Source organism: Mauremys reevesii, linkage group 11 (genome assembly GCF_016161935.1).
Source record: "Mauremys reevesii isolate NIE-2019 linkage group 11, ASM1616193v1, whole genome shotgun sequence".
NCBI lineage: Eukaryota > Metazoa > Chordata > Testudines > Geoemydidae > Mauremys > Mauremys reevesii.
In genome coordinates this window covers 20,489,889-20,504,930 of record NC_052633.1, presented here as the reverse complement: position 1 = coordinate 20,504,930, position 15,042 = coordinate 20,489,889, and the positions used below count along the sequence as shown (strand labels likewise).

The window sequence follows — 15,042 nt, the reverse complement described above, 5'->3', positions numbered from 1 at the left end:
AGCTGCAATTTCTTTTCCAGTTTTTCTTTTGAAATTATCAAACAAAATAAACCTTTCTTCAATTGAAAATTTTGAGCTGTCTACAATCTTAACATATCGAATAACCATAGTAGTCTGTTCCTTGTGAGAACAATCTGGAGTGGCATCAACAATGATTGAAAAATACTTGGCATTTCAAATCTCATCAAGAATTGTTGTTTGTATGAATGACCCATATAGCTCAATAAACTTGTTCTGTATGTGTGTGGAGAGATAATGGACTTACATGTGCTTTTGACTCTCTTGCAATTCTCGAACACGTTTAACATGCTCTGATAAAAGTGGGTTATATTTGCTGAGGAGCTCAACTATGCCTAGAAAGTTTCCATTTGCATGATCACCTATACGTTGACTGGAACCAAAGAAAGCTAATCCCCACTCAGAAAGAAAAAGGATGACATTCAGGATGCGCTCAAGAAGTTTTTTCCCGTTATTAGTTTCTGTAGAGAGTTTAGTCAAGAGTAAATTCTCAACTGAATTTTCAGCTGATGCTGCCCTACTGGCTGATTTCCATTCAACACAGTTTTCTTTGTGTGATGGTATTCGGTCTTTCAACTTCCTCCAACCTCTGTTGATGCTCCATCCTGATTGATCAAAGAGAACTGATGCATTTTCAGTGCTTTTGTTCAAAATGAAGCAGGGTGCACAGTACAGAGATTGTTTCTCCGTACTCCAACGTTACCAGTTTCTTGTGCAGGTCTCACCATTTGGAAGAGTTTTTGTCAGCAGATGAGTAGGGAAAGCATGATTATCAGCATCTCGTGAAATGTTACTTGGAATTTCAAAACAACTAATTTGAAGAAAAGATTGCATTTGGGCAGCATTGCTCTTGTCACTAATTCCAATGTCAGTTACAGTCAAACTTGTAGTACTCATGAATTGCTCTTTCTGTGTAAGATCTACATCTTCCTGTTGCTGTTGAGTTTCTTGATCGTACACAGGATCTTCTGCGGCATCTGGTACTGTTGGCACATCTCCTTATTGACTACGGTCCTCATGTTCAGGTATTGGCATTGAAATATCACCTGTTGCAGTTGCAGAGTTTTCATTATCTGTGTTATTGTTTGTTGGGTAAGGTGTGTTTTCCAGTGGTTTGAGAAATGAAGTTATTGGTTTTGAGCTCTTAGCTGCTGCTTCACTCAGTTGTTTTCGCCTCTCTTGCTTGCACCATTTTCAGAGCCCCTCTTCATAGTGATCTATTTGATCTATTTACACCTGAAATGTTCTAAAGTAAATATGTAGCCTATCCACACTTGAAATATTCTGCTGTAAATAAGTAGCCTATCTACACTTGAAATATTCTGCTGTAAACATGTACACAAATGCTGAAAATATATAAAATGAAGGAATACTAATTAAGAACATAAAATGAAACAGTCAGTCAGGTTATTATCCTTATAACTGAATCAAAACTCAAGCATGGAAGGTATAATATAACAGGCGGAGCTGAAGACAAAGGGATGACATATATATAGTAAACCCAGACACGGATACAGACAGAAGGATAATGTCCAAAAAATTTCAAAGGTATGTCCTCATGAAACTCACTGTACAAGATTGTCCTCACAAATTTTCACCTTGAATCTGGGCCTATAAACTATAAAAGCCTATGATGATGGCCAAGCTACCAAGCTAGGGCTCAACCAACCAACCAGTCACCTCTTTTAGCTACCATATGAAGATGATAATGAGAAATTCTCACACATAAATAATTCCTTAGTCAACTACACATAAAACTATAAAGACACTAAAATGTAACAATTCTCTACCTTTCTACACAAACTTGATCCACCACCAGCCACTAGTAGTGGTTTGTTTATATAATCAGCTGATCTGAGAGGACATGTTCATCACAGTCTAATCTTGTGCCATCAGAACTTATATAATTTTATTAATATTTATGAACATTTTTAACTCTTTAATATGAAAAAAAATTATATCAGTTAACAAAAAATTGTCTTTTACCAAATCACATCTCTTATTTGCTTAAATTTGCAGCTCTAAGCTGAGAGGGTGCATCACATTTTGGTCTGATAGGGATGCACATAAAAACAAGTTGCGAAACTTATCAAATGCAAAAAATTAAGAAGTGTCTAAATTTGAGGCCCCCTTTGAGCTTGAGGCCCAGGCCAAATGGCCCGCCCAGCCCTCCCTCTGATTGACCCTGAGTGCAGCCTTCATTAACAGGACCTTCAGGCGCTGATCTCTATCCTTTGATGTCCTGGGCCGAAAGGTCTTGCAGATGGCACAACGATCCTTCTGATGACTCTCTCCTAAACACTTCAAACATGAAGTGTGAGGATCGCTTCTGGGCATACACTTGCTGCAGGCTTTGCAGGCTTTGAAGCCAGGAGATCCCAGCATGCCCCAGCATCGAGAGAGCTTAGGAGGGGAAACCCATGCCCCAAAGGAAACTTAATCTAACACTGAGGGCTACTAACTATTTAATTAACCTACAGAGCTAATGAAAACTATGTATATAGACTGCTAAATGTGCTTGCTGAGACAAGAGCACAGGGAAGTTCCAGCTAACCATCACTGGAGGTAAGAAGTAATTGACGGGGAGGCAGGTCTGCAGGGCTCTATATTGAGCACCACAAAGGCACGAGTCAAGGGGGCGCCCAGACCGACCTGACGGATGCTGCCATGGGAAAATCTTTCAGCTACTGTGCACGTGCACACACACACCCTTGATTGGAATGGACATGAACAAGCACTCAAAGAACTGTAATTTCTTGAATCTCAAAAATTGAGTGCTTGATTTTTCCCGCCCACACATTTGCACTAGTGTGTATTTATTTATTTTTACATATACTCACATACACATACACAAATGTGTGTACCAATATTAAAAACTAATCCTTTTACTACTAGGCAGATGAACCTGAGTTATCTTGGATTTATCCATATGCAAGAGATGAAACGGTACTTTGTTCTTCTGACGTCTCCCATTATGAACTCCAGGTGGAAATAGGTAATCTAAATCTATGCTGAAATATGCTTTGTCCATACAAGATTTTTCCTGCAAATGGCCATTCTTTATATATATATTTTTTAAAAAAAGTCCCCTGTGGGGAAAAACTAAAAGCTGAGAAAACATATGTTCTCCTTGTTATAGAGCCAGCCAAAACTATTTTAAGATCTCTCTAAATGTTTGCACACTTCTTGACCTCTGTTCTTAGCTGATTATTTTTCTAGTGTTGTGAATTTCACTTAATGTTTAAAGAAATACAATAGAAATTCACAAAGATACACAAAAACCTGCCTGAATCTGAAATCTCTATTCCAACTTGGAGAAGAGATTTTCCGCTCATCTTGCTGCTAATATTTTTTTTAATAAGTGCCCACACTAAATCAGTTACATTGATTGTAAATATAGTAGAGAGCAAATCAACATTGCGGTTCTGGTGGCTGTGGCACTTGACAGTTGCTTATCAGTCAACAGGCGTGGTAGATGGTCCTAAAGATGGCTGTACTGCATCTCTATATTTAGAATGATTGCCAGTGGTGGTAGTTCTTTAGGTTGGACATCAGCAAAGTAGTCAACATTTGTAAGACACTTTATTGGTCCTGAGAAATAAGACTTGCTTAAACAAGTTTCATTAGACTAAACAGAAGCAACAACCATGGCTTGGCTAGTTTTCTGGCTGATGTTACATGTAAGAATGCACTGTTAACTGCACCCTTAAAGCCATAGATTCATTGCAGTCAGCAGCAGTCTGTTAGAAGTCTAGGATTGTTTGACTACTTAGGCTGTGGCTACACTTAGCACTTCAAAGCGCTGCCGCGGTAGCGCTGCCGCGGCAGCGCTTTGAAGCGCTAAGTGTAGTCAAAGCGCCAGCGCTGGGAGAGAGCTCTCCCAGCGCTGTCCGTACTCCACCTCCCTGTGGGGAATAACGTACAGCGCTGGGAGCTACGCTCCCAGCGCTGGGGCTTTGACCACACTGGCGCTTTGCAGCGCCGCAATTTGCAGCGCTGCAGAGGGTGTGTTTTCACACCCTGCTGCAGCGCTGCAAATTTGTAAGTGTAGCCAAGCCATTAGTGAAGAAGCAATGTTGTGGGTTCTTTTTAAAACTACCTTTTATAATGTTAACGAAAGGCAGTTGGCTTGCTTCTGGTTATAGGAAGAGGATTCAACAATTTAACTTCGATCTACCTTGCCCGACACACACCTACAGGAACGCTTGTGGCTGTAAGGATCACAGACTTAGAAAGCTGCTCTGAAGAACATTTGAAAGCTTTACAGGTAAAACAGTGGGACTTATATAGATGTCTGAGACAGAAACTATAATGTATGTGAGTATATGCAGTTAACCAGTACCAGAGATAGCCTTGTTATATGAACTGGTGCAAACTAAATTAAGTGGCTTCTTGATAAGGTACTAGAAAATAAACTGAAGTCTTCTGCCATACAACAATTTCTAGCCATGCAGGAATCCCAGTTTGAAACAAACTCTATGCTCTTCACTAGAATAGGGGCTCAGAATTAATAATAAACAAACAGAAGTTCAGATAGACATTGAAAGCTTCAACAGTTTGTTTGAATTTCCATTGCAGGATGTGCAAAGCATCTGCAATTTACATAGTGGGACTCCAAACTTGTTAGCTAGTAGAACTGCATTTACAAAACTGACTTTTTTAAAGTTACTGAGGACCTGTGTAGTTAAGGTTTTGGCAAGATAATTATCTTCCAAATAATTTACTCACTTTTGTTTAATTCTCTAGAATGAGGTGGTGCTATCCCACTTTTTCCAGCACCCCAACATACTGACACTTTGGACAGTGTTTACTACTGGCAGCTGGCTTTGGGTCATCTCTCCGTTCATGGCCTACAGTAAGAATTGTAACTACAACTTGGGAAAAAGCTTACTGAATTAACTCTGGATTAGATAGCTCAGTCCCTAACACCAGGCGTGTGGCTATGGAAGAGCACGAGACAGAGCAATTCTATATTTCCTTTCAGCATCTCTTCTCTTGTAGAGCTTGGATGTGTCCTAGTTCCTCTGTGCCAGCCTTATGAATTTTGCTTCTCTTGGAAGGCAGTGTGGATTGGCTATACAGGTGAAAGAGCTGGTTTCCAGTTCATGGAAACATGGCTTAGGATGTGGTAGGCTTCATTGTGATCTTTTACTACTGGAAGAATCACTTTCTTTCAGTGATATACTCTGACTGAGGTGACTTTCTTCATCAGCAGTTACCTCCCTGTATAAGTCATTGTAAAGAGAGAACGATGTTTCTTCTAGGGGGTACATGAACAGTGGAGAGAGTGCTGTGTTATAGTAGGAATAAAGATTTGTCACTAACAAGACCCGAATGCTTAGCATGATTTTTTTTTTCTTTTCAGATTCAGCTAGTCACCTACTGAGGACCTACTTCCCTGAAGGAATGAGTGAAGCTTTGATAGGAAACATTCTGTTTGGTGCAGTTAGAGGGTTAAATTATATGCACCAAAATGGCTACATTCACAGGTATGAGACAATAAATACCATAGGTAAGAAGTTATAGCAACACACAAGCTTCCAAACTGAAGCTACTCATTAGTCTATTCAGTTTACCAGAAGCCTATGCCTGATTGCTTTAGAGGAAGGGGAGCTCCCTTTCAACACCCATTTCTCTTGTTACTCACAAATTGTTCAGCACTGTGGAGTAGACATGCCCTTCTCTGAGCATTTTCTTGGTTTGATACCATCCAGGCTCTCCAGCATAGCTAGTTTAGCTGAAGATAGTACTTTTGTTCCTATAAAATGTCTAATCACTTTTGAGCCTTCCTGCCACAATGACTTTCTGCAGCAGTACATTGCAGAGGTTGAACTATAATGCTTTGTAAATAACTTCCCTTTATCCATTCTAAATGTGTTGCTGTTCAATTTAATTGTTCTTTTACAGGGGGCTGGATGAATGGGAGCACTTGCTTGGTCATCTTTTACTGTTTATACAATGCGTTGGAGATGTAAAGCACTCTAAGTTTTCAGTAGTGTTATGGAGTTTGTTGATAAATTGTATAGTCAGTTGCTTGACCACACTTTTGTTTGTTATGAAATATAATCAAGAGTCCAAATAACCATTGTCAGGTTAATTAATATGGTACAGGAAAATATGTTCTATACAATGCCAATCTCCAAAGGACAGTCCTGTGCAGCAATATTACACATTCACCTTACACAGAAGGTGTGCTCCCCAAAGTTACATCCTTGAAGTCATCTTTTTATAACTTACTTGTTTACCAGAAAAAGGAACTGTATACATCACCTGCAACTGGATTGAATTAATAAGCTTTTTATCTTGTTTGTTTCTGGTACCATGGTGTACCCTGTTATCTCTTGTTCTGAACCCATGCATTCCAGGTACTGAAGAGTGTAAAGATACCTCCTAGGCTTGTAGCAGGATAAATAGGTCTGTCTGGGGATTGGTCCTGCTTTGAGTAGGGGGTTGGACTAGATGACCTCCTGAGGTCCCTTCCAACCCTGATATTCTATGATTCTATTAAATGTCCTGATACTGACAATTTTCCTATCTTTGTAAGCCAAAGTTTACTTCAGCTAATGCAAGCTATTATGGAATACTTAGCATAAGTGAACAGAATTATAATAAAGGTACAGGCCAATTTGGGCTATATAACTGCTATATTAATGCTTAATATTATGTATACTGAAATGCTTGGAACATATATTGGGGGTAGTATTATCAACATAATGTATACGTATGCTAGCCAGTGTATATTAGTCAACAGGTTGCAGCACTGACTTCCTAGTTATGGTTATAACTTTTTTTTAAAGATTAGAAAGCTGACACTTGAAGCCTAACTCCAGTTTCCTAAAAAGCTTCACTTGTTCAAACTTTCATATGGCTTCTAATAAGAGGAGGATTCATGGTGAAAGCATTTCTGAGCTATGGAACTCCAAAAAGATTGTTCACTTTTCCCAAAGACTTCTAAAAAGCCTGAACTTCTCTTAACATCTTATTTTTAAAAGTAACAATTTTGTCCAGAACCTCCACATTTGTCTTATACTAGTTCTGACTATTTAATATCAGACTTCGTGGTTTATAGTGGAAGTCAACTTTCCTACAAGTTTTGGCGGGAGGGATAGCTCAGTGGTTTGAGCATTGGCCTGCTAAACCCAGGGTTGTGAGTTCAATCCTTGAGGGGCGCCACTTAGGGATCTGGGGCAAAAATCAGTACTTGGTCCTGGTAGTGAAGGCAGGGGGCTGGACTCGATGACCTTTCAAGGTCCCTTCCAGTTCTAGGAGATAGGTATATCTCCAATTATCTTTTTATCTTCTATCTTTCTACACAAATTCTTACCTCCAAGAACAGTCTGGTCTTAAGCAAACTTCTTGCTGGTTCCTTAACTTGAAGCGTCTATCAAACTGTGAATTTATCAGAAATCTGAAGTGGCACAATGATGCTGCTTCAAAACTGGAAATATGTTTACCATAAACTAAAAATAGGGCCTTATTAGGAAGTTACAGATTAAAAAATAAGGCAAGTCGTGAAATGCATAGGAATAATTTGAAAACAAACCTTAATTTGGACTCCATGTCCTTGTTCACCTCAGCCTGTAGACCAGAAACTTTATATTTCTGCCCACCCTTTACATATCCAACATTCATTCTTCTGTATCTATTCTCTTATATAGTGTTCACTGTATCTGACATACAAATCACCGAACACTAGCTAAAGACACAACCCTGCTCTAGAGATAACAGCATCTTGTATCTTAACTCTGGAATAGAGTTCAGAGAATGTCTCCTTCCCCATCCCCCCAAATCCATTATAAACCAATTATTCTACATTGACCACCTCTCTATGCAGATGCCGCAATATATGTACCTAATTTTTTCTTGTATAACTCTGTGGATGCACCTTTACCCCCATTCACTGTACTCATTGACTGCAGGTGCCAGAGTACTATGTTCACTGACACAGACGGAGGACCTATGTATACTTTACATACATGCTGGCTTGACTGTCTCCTCCATTAGGGAGTATTTGACTACAAATAAAATTGACTATTGGGGAGAATTTAATTTGTTGTATTATAATACCTGTATGCCAGTATATGTGAATGCTAATGGAGACATAGTTATGGTGGCATGCAGAACCTTAGCTTTGATATCTACCGTTTCAAATAGTGATTTCAAAACTCTTTCAGTGAGGCACCGTGGGTGTGTGTGTACCCAAAACATTTTTTTGTTTGGGGGCAGGGATCTTATACTCCAATTTTTAGAATGAACACCATATAAGGGCTTCAGATGGCAAAGTCAGGGTTTTTTAACCATGCATTTTGGATAAGAGATTGTGTTTATATAGTTTCTCTTCACCCATCTTTAACATGCATCTCAGTCAGCTATAGCATGATGACGTGGTCAGGCTATCTCAGAAATATTTTATAAATATATGGCAGGCTTTCTACTGTAGTAATAAGTAACATTCATTTGAGTGATTTTTTTATAACTACATTTTATCACTTTTTTTCAGGAATATGAAAGCTAGCCACATTCTGATTTCAGGGGATGGTCTGGTTTCTCTGTCTGGCTTAAACCATATCTACAGTTTAGTTAACAATGGACAGAGGTCAAAGGTTGTGTATGATTTTCCCCATCTTAGTACTTCAGTACTTCCTTGGCTGAGTCCTGAGATACTGAGACAGGTCAGTACAGTATAAACCAGTTAATTTTGCCTTGAGTCTCTGGAGATGGCCGTTTCCTTTTTTTAAAGTTTGTACTTAGTAGTCTCGTGAAAGAGCCATAAAGGCTATTCATTTGCAACTTCCAAACTAGATAGTGTACAACATGTTTAGGAACCTTAAAATAAATGGTGGCTTTATGGTGGACCCATGTAGCTTAATGTCTTTACCTCTTGCCTCTTTGTTACAAAGGTTCTAAAAGACGTGATCCTAATGGACACATTTTTTTCCCATAGAAACCTGAAAATAATTGCATTGATTTAACTCTCTCTTCAGTACAAATATAAACTATGAAATCTATTAACAAGAGCTGTGTGCATTAAATCTTTCTTACAGTCAGAGGGTCCAATCTTATATAAGCAGCTCACCCACAACTTGTTGGCTATGGGATATTAGGATTGGGTCCTGAAACTGTATTATATCTACAGTATATTTGCATATGCATATTTTTGCAGTACATATTCAGTAGTTCCCAGTGTGTTGATATAATGCTTTTTCTCTCCCACAGGATTTGTATGGGTATAATGTGAAGTCTGACATTTACAGTGTGGGGATAACAGCATGTGAATTAGCCAATGGATATGTACCATTTCAGGATATACCTTGTGCAAAGGTAAAACATTAAATACTCCTAAATCCTTCTCAAAACTTCATTCACAGGACTATTTTTCTCTTACAGATACTGTCTAATAATAAAGTTACCACGAAATATATTAAAGGGTGGCGCTTTTTTAAAATTTCAAACATATATGCTGCTTCCTAGGTCAAAGGAGCTTCCAACTCCTGGTTTTTCTGAAAGGTCCTATTACAAAAACTGTCTCTGGATCTTGACCAAAGTGCAGCCACTACCACAATTTTATGGGCCCTAGGCCAGTGTTTCTCAAATGCGACCACCGTGGCTGCATGTGGCCACCAGGGGCTTTTCTTGCGGCTACAGTCTCCTGAGCTGTTATGCTGGGGGGTGGGGGGTGGGGTGGAAGGGGGAACAAAGTCATGAATGGCCCCTCCCTGTTGCTTCTGGATGCACCGTCTTGGTGCCAGCAGGGGTTGGGCCCTGTCCCCCCTTTGGAAACACCTGGGGCACAGTGCTGGAGAACCAGGCAGCCGGTGAGTTCCCCACCTTCCCGCGGGCTGTTGGGCTCAGGCTTAAGGCTTCAGCTCTGGAGTGGCAGGGCAGTGGGGTAGCAGGTTCTGGCCACAGGGCTTCGTGCGCCAGCCCCACACTGCCTCCCATCCACCCCCATTGTTCCTGGCCCCTGCTGTCTCCCCCGACCCCGCCATCCAGAGCTTAATTTGTTCTGAGGCTTGACAGGACTGAGTAAGTCTGTTGTGAGAAGCAATACTGGTATGTATATACTGGTATGTATATACTTGCATCCGAAGAAGTGGGTATTCACCCACGAAAGCTCATGCTGCAAAACGTCTGTTAGTCTATAAGGTGCCACAGGATTCTTTGCTGCTTTTACAGAACCAGACTAACACGGCTACCCCTCTGATACTGGTATGTTTGTTATTATCACTTTTCTCAACAGATTAGCTAGCCCAAAAAAATTATAATGATTTGGACAAATATATGTGCATATTTATTTGTTTTTCCTAAAGCTAATTAAGTATTTTAGGAAAAAGTGTGAGAGCGGCCAACAGCAAGAGTTGGTGGCCACACTCTGAGGCCACCAAAACATTTGTCCTGAGAACCCCTGCCCGAGGCACACACGTGTGACACACTTCTGAAAGAAGAAACCACCTATCCAGCTGCCTAGCCCCTCTGAGCACAATGATGACTCTTTGGACTCCCCCATACTGACACACCCTCTTCCAGAAGCAGTTCACACACTTTTTTTCAATACTAAATCATACAAAGCCAAGAAGAGTAGATCATACAAAACAAACATCTTAACCACAATGCCACTTTCTAGCTCACCCTTCCCCAGGGAGTCCTTAGGGACCACTGATATCCAGGAAGGCACGGTACAGGTTGAACCTCTCTAGTTTGGCACCCTCACAACCTGACCAGTGCCGAACCAGAGAATTTGCCAAACCATGGGAGGTCAATATTGTAGCGAGCGGGTCTCTCTTTATTTTTATCTCGCTGAGGCAAATAAATGGAACAATGCTTGCAACACCACCTAGCCAAGGCTTACCGGCTCTCTTCATAACAAAGTGTTAGAGTTGTTACGCAATTTTACTCTATTGACACAAGGAGCTATGTAGATAAAGCATAAAAAAACATAAAATAATATGAAAAAGAAAGATAACAATACAGGTAAATCTATAATTTACTCACCTAAAATGATGCCTGAATTCTGCTTCGAAAGTGATGTGACAAGAACTGCTAACTCAAATTACATTCAGGTTACATCTGGGGTCTCTGCTGTAGGTATATCTGGGGTAGATGAAGTGGAGATAATAGGATTTTCGACTGTAGAGTGCTGCTCACCGCTGCTCTTCGCTACCTTTAACCAATCTTCCAGCTTGTCTTGTCTTATGTATTTTGGTTTTTCTTTAATGAGTTTTTCTCATATCATGTAGAGCGACATGATCTCTTGCTCAGAAATGAAATGTCTTTGCTCCAGTCCTTCTATTAAATTTGTTGCCAACTGAATCCATTTATCTATAGAAATGTTTTCTGCAACATCCTCATCATCCTCTTCATCACCATCACTGGCTTCTTCGTTATCTTTGTTTTTTCCCTGCTGTACCAGTTGCACAATTTCTTTATCCATCATTTGAGTAACAATTGGTTCATCTTTGTCCACTTCCATCCAGTCTAGTAAATTCTCCTCTCCGAAATCCCTGGCCAGCTCAAGCACTACAGGGTGGGACGTACCCTGGTCATCCAGGGAATTAGCTTTTCCAGCCTCCGGAGCACCCTCTTCAGGACGGTGTCCCGCTTGCTGCTGGGCCCGAGTCCCTCCTGGACCCCGGTGCCCCTTTCAAGCCGGGGTGCTGCCTCCTGGCAGTACCCCCACAGATCTGGGTCTCCTCTCCCCGGGGAACCCCCACCCTCTATCCACCTCACGTCAGACTATGGCTACTGCCAGTCTCAATCTAGTCCCCGTTCACTGGGGCAGACTGCAGTATAAATGCCAATCATCACCGGCAAGGGGGGTTTGATCCTGCTGCCTCTGCCTACCCCCGGGCTGCACCCCTAGTACCTATTTGGCCTTAGACAAGGCCTGAAGCCTGGGGGTTTCCCAAGCAGGAGCTCCCCAGTTCCCTTGCCCTATTCCACAGCACTGCTCTACTCCGGTACCTTTCATTTCCCAGGCAGCCTGGTCCTCCCCTCTCTACTGCTAGAGAGGGACTCTCTGTGCTCCTGGCCCACTGCCCTCTTATAAGGGCCAGCTGGGCCCTGATTGGGGTGTGGCCACATCTGTGGCTGGTTCCCCAATCAGCCAAGGCTTGCTGCTTTTTCTAGCAGCAGCCCTCTCCCAGGGCTGATTTCAAGCCCTTCAGGGCAGGAGCAGGTGACCACCCCGCTACAATTTGATTCTTTTGTTTCTTCAAATCATACACTGTAGATGACCCTATATTGTAAAACTCACACAAGGCACGTACCAATGTGCCCTTTTCCAATTTCTGCAGCAATTCCACCTTTTGCTGTATGGATATTGACACATGCGTATGCTTAGCAGCATTACCAACACTGCCACTACTTGCTGGTCTCCTAGAAGACATATTTAGGGGTCAATTAGAACTAAATAACAGCACAGAACATTGAGAGCCAGGACTGGTGGGACTTTGCTGGATCGCAGGAAACTTGGCCCCACCATGATAAGCAGATATCCAGCTAACTAAAATCATGCCAGACCCCAGATGTTGCCAGACCAGAGAGTGCAAGACTAGAGATATTCAGCCTGTATCCCTTGCCTTGTACAGGGGGTTACATAGTCGGTGATCTCTCTCACAGCTTCTGTGACCTTGCTCTCTCCTGTCCAAGGCTTCCTTTTCCTGTCTGGTTTGGTTTTAAACACAACACACTTCCCCTGGCTTCCTTGATTCTGTCTTTTGGGTAAGTTTCCACTACTCCTATCTACCCCCTCTCTTCAGAGAGTTAGGCTCAAACTGGTTTTCTTAAGGATGCATAATCTTTGTTGGGTTTAAGTACTGTGGTTAACCTCAGGTATTTCCCACTGTGCTGTGAAGTTGCTACAGAACCTGTCAGAAGTGGTAGATCCACATAGAGGAACTCAGTTTTTCATAGTATCAATCAGATTTTATAAATTGTACAAACATACTGCCAATTCATCACAGCCCCTCGAGGCTAATACAGCCACTGGACTCTTATACTGTCTTTCTCTTCTCCCAGATGCTGCTGCATAAGCTGAAAGGTCCCACTTATTGTCCCTGGGATATAAATACCTTCCCACGTGTGGAATCCAGAATGAAGAATTCCCAGTCAGGTGTGGATTCTGGAATTGGTGAAAGCATGACGCACACAATGACTAGTGAGAGATTGCAAACTCCCTCCTCAAAAACATTTTCCCCTGCTTTTCACAACTTGGTAGAACTCTGTTTGCAACAGGACCCTGAGAAAAGGTAACTTACTTCTGAACACTAATATTCACTGTCACTTTAACATAAGATATAGCATAATCTAAGGTGAACTTGGAATCTACTAAGTTGTATACAACTGACAAATTCAATGTTAAGATGAAGTGCGTCTGGGTTTCTTTTCACAATAGTAAATTGTCAAAGTGCCAGGCCAACATTGTCTTGGTCTGAAGAATGATCTTCAACATGCTTTAAAAATCCTTTTTCATCAGTGATTCTGAAGCTTTCTTGGATAATGGATTGCTTGTTTCTAAAAACACGTTTGAAAAACCACAGTTTGGGAAGGAGACTCAGGAAGGGCTAGTTCCAGAAACTAGTTTAAACTGTTAAATTCTGCTAGATTTCAACAGGATAATATATCCCTCTAACACTCTGTGGCTACTATGGAGGCTGAAAATTGAATGTACTGGATCAGTGAACTCACTGCCTCTAGTAATACCCTCACAGTAAAGTTGAGGCACTGAATGAAGGAAGCTTGTGCTGCTTCTGTTCAGGTTGCACTTGTTCAGTGGACAAATAACCGTAGGGCCTAGACCAGTGCTTCTCAAAGCCAGTCCGCCGCTTGTTCAGGGAAAGCCCCTTGCGGGCTGGGCCGGTTTGTTTACCTGCCGCGTCCCCAGGTTCGGCCAATCGCGGCTCCCACTGGCCGCAGTTCACTGCTCCAGGCCAATGGGGGCACGGGGAAGCGGCGCGGACCAAGGCATGTGCTGGCCACCCCTCCGACAGCCCCCATTGGCATAGAGCAGCGAACCACGGCCAGTGGGAGCCGCAATTGGCCGAACCTGCGGACGCGGCAGGTAAACAAACCAGCCCAGCCCACCGGGGCTTTCCCCGAACAAGTGGTGGACTGGCTTTGAGAAGCCTTGGCCTAGAGTGCATGGTCAATCTGGCATCTTCCACAAACACCAACGCTTACTTTCAAAACATAATCTTGTGTTTTCTATTTTATGATCCAGGCCATCAGCAAGCAGTTTGCTGTCACACAGTTTCTTCAAACAGGTGAGTGTACTAAATTCTTACTGTTGAGATGGGTTAACTGCAGCCTAAGTAAATGGCAAAATATTAAAAAAATGGGTAAAGTAAAAGCAGTTGTAAAGTAAAATCACCCTCTAACAGCCAGGATGCTGCAGACAGCTCTTTTACAAAATGTCATATCATCTAGAATCTTGTGCAACACAGCAATCGTGTCCTCTGTTAAATGAAATCTGAAAGCTTATTTAAAGGATTAAAATTTATTGAAGTGAGCTTAACCATTGAGCTATTTTGGTTGAAAAACCACATTTTAAGTCAAGCTAATCATTTAACTTGACTACAAATTTACAAACATTCATGGTCAATCTACTCTGGAGTGATGAAGCTAGTCTCAAACTCTGCCTTCTCCAGCATTATAGCACACAAGGCTGCTGCTATACCCCTTCATGCACTTTTAGTAAAGACGTACACAGTATTTCAGTGGACTTGTATGTACAGCACTATTTTATCCTGTTTGTTTTTTCCCCTCAGGTAAAAGAACAAACAAGGAGTTCCTTACTTTCACTGTTGCCACCTCCCATCCAACACAATAAACCGCAATTCTTGCCACTGCCCTCAAGAACAAGCAGGCCTGAGCTTGGGTGTTTTTGCCCAAATCAAAGAGACATAGAGTGGGACTTTTAAAACAATGACAAACCATCATACCTCCCCCATGCTTCAAAGAAGGAAAATGTGATTTCTACTTGCTGCTTTTCTCTGTATTGGTTTAAATACAAATACAAGAGCTATA

At 41.6% G+C, this 15,042-nt stretch overlaps 1 protein-coding gene across 3 annotated transcripts in view; it reads left to right on the top strand.

The window, feature by feature from the left end:
• Positions 1 to 15,042, top strand: part of STRADB (STE20 related adaptor beta) — a 36,165-nt gene extending 21,123 nt beyond the window's left edge. For all 3 annotated transcript variants that reach the window (XM_039494920.1, XM_039494919.1, XM_039494921.1), the window contains 9 exons: positions 2,914 to 3,013; positions 4,164 to 4,285; positions 4,765 to 4,873; positions 5,384 to 5,507; positions 8,519 to 8,690; positions 9,235 to 9,339; positions 13,036 to 13,265; positions 14,237 to 14,279; positions 14,784 to 15,042. In XM_039494920.1, coding sequence (XP_039350854.1) covers positions 2,914 to 3,013; positions 4,164 to 4,285; positions 4,765 to 4,873; positions 5,384 to 5,507; positions 8,519 to 8,690; positions 9,235 to 9,339; positions 13,036 to 13,265; positions 14,237 to 14,279; positions 14,784 to 14,936 — 1,158 coding nt within the window. In that variant the 3' untranslated portion in view covers positions 14,937 to 15,042. The remainder of the gene's footprint in view (positions 1 to 2,913; positions 3,014 to 4,163; positions 4,286 to 4,764; positions 4,874 to 5,383; positions 5,508 to 8,518; positions 8,691 to 9,234; positions 9,340 to 13,035; positions 13,266 to 14,236; positions 14,280 to 14,783) is intronic.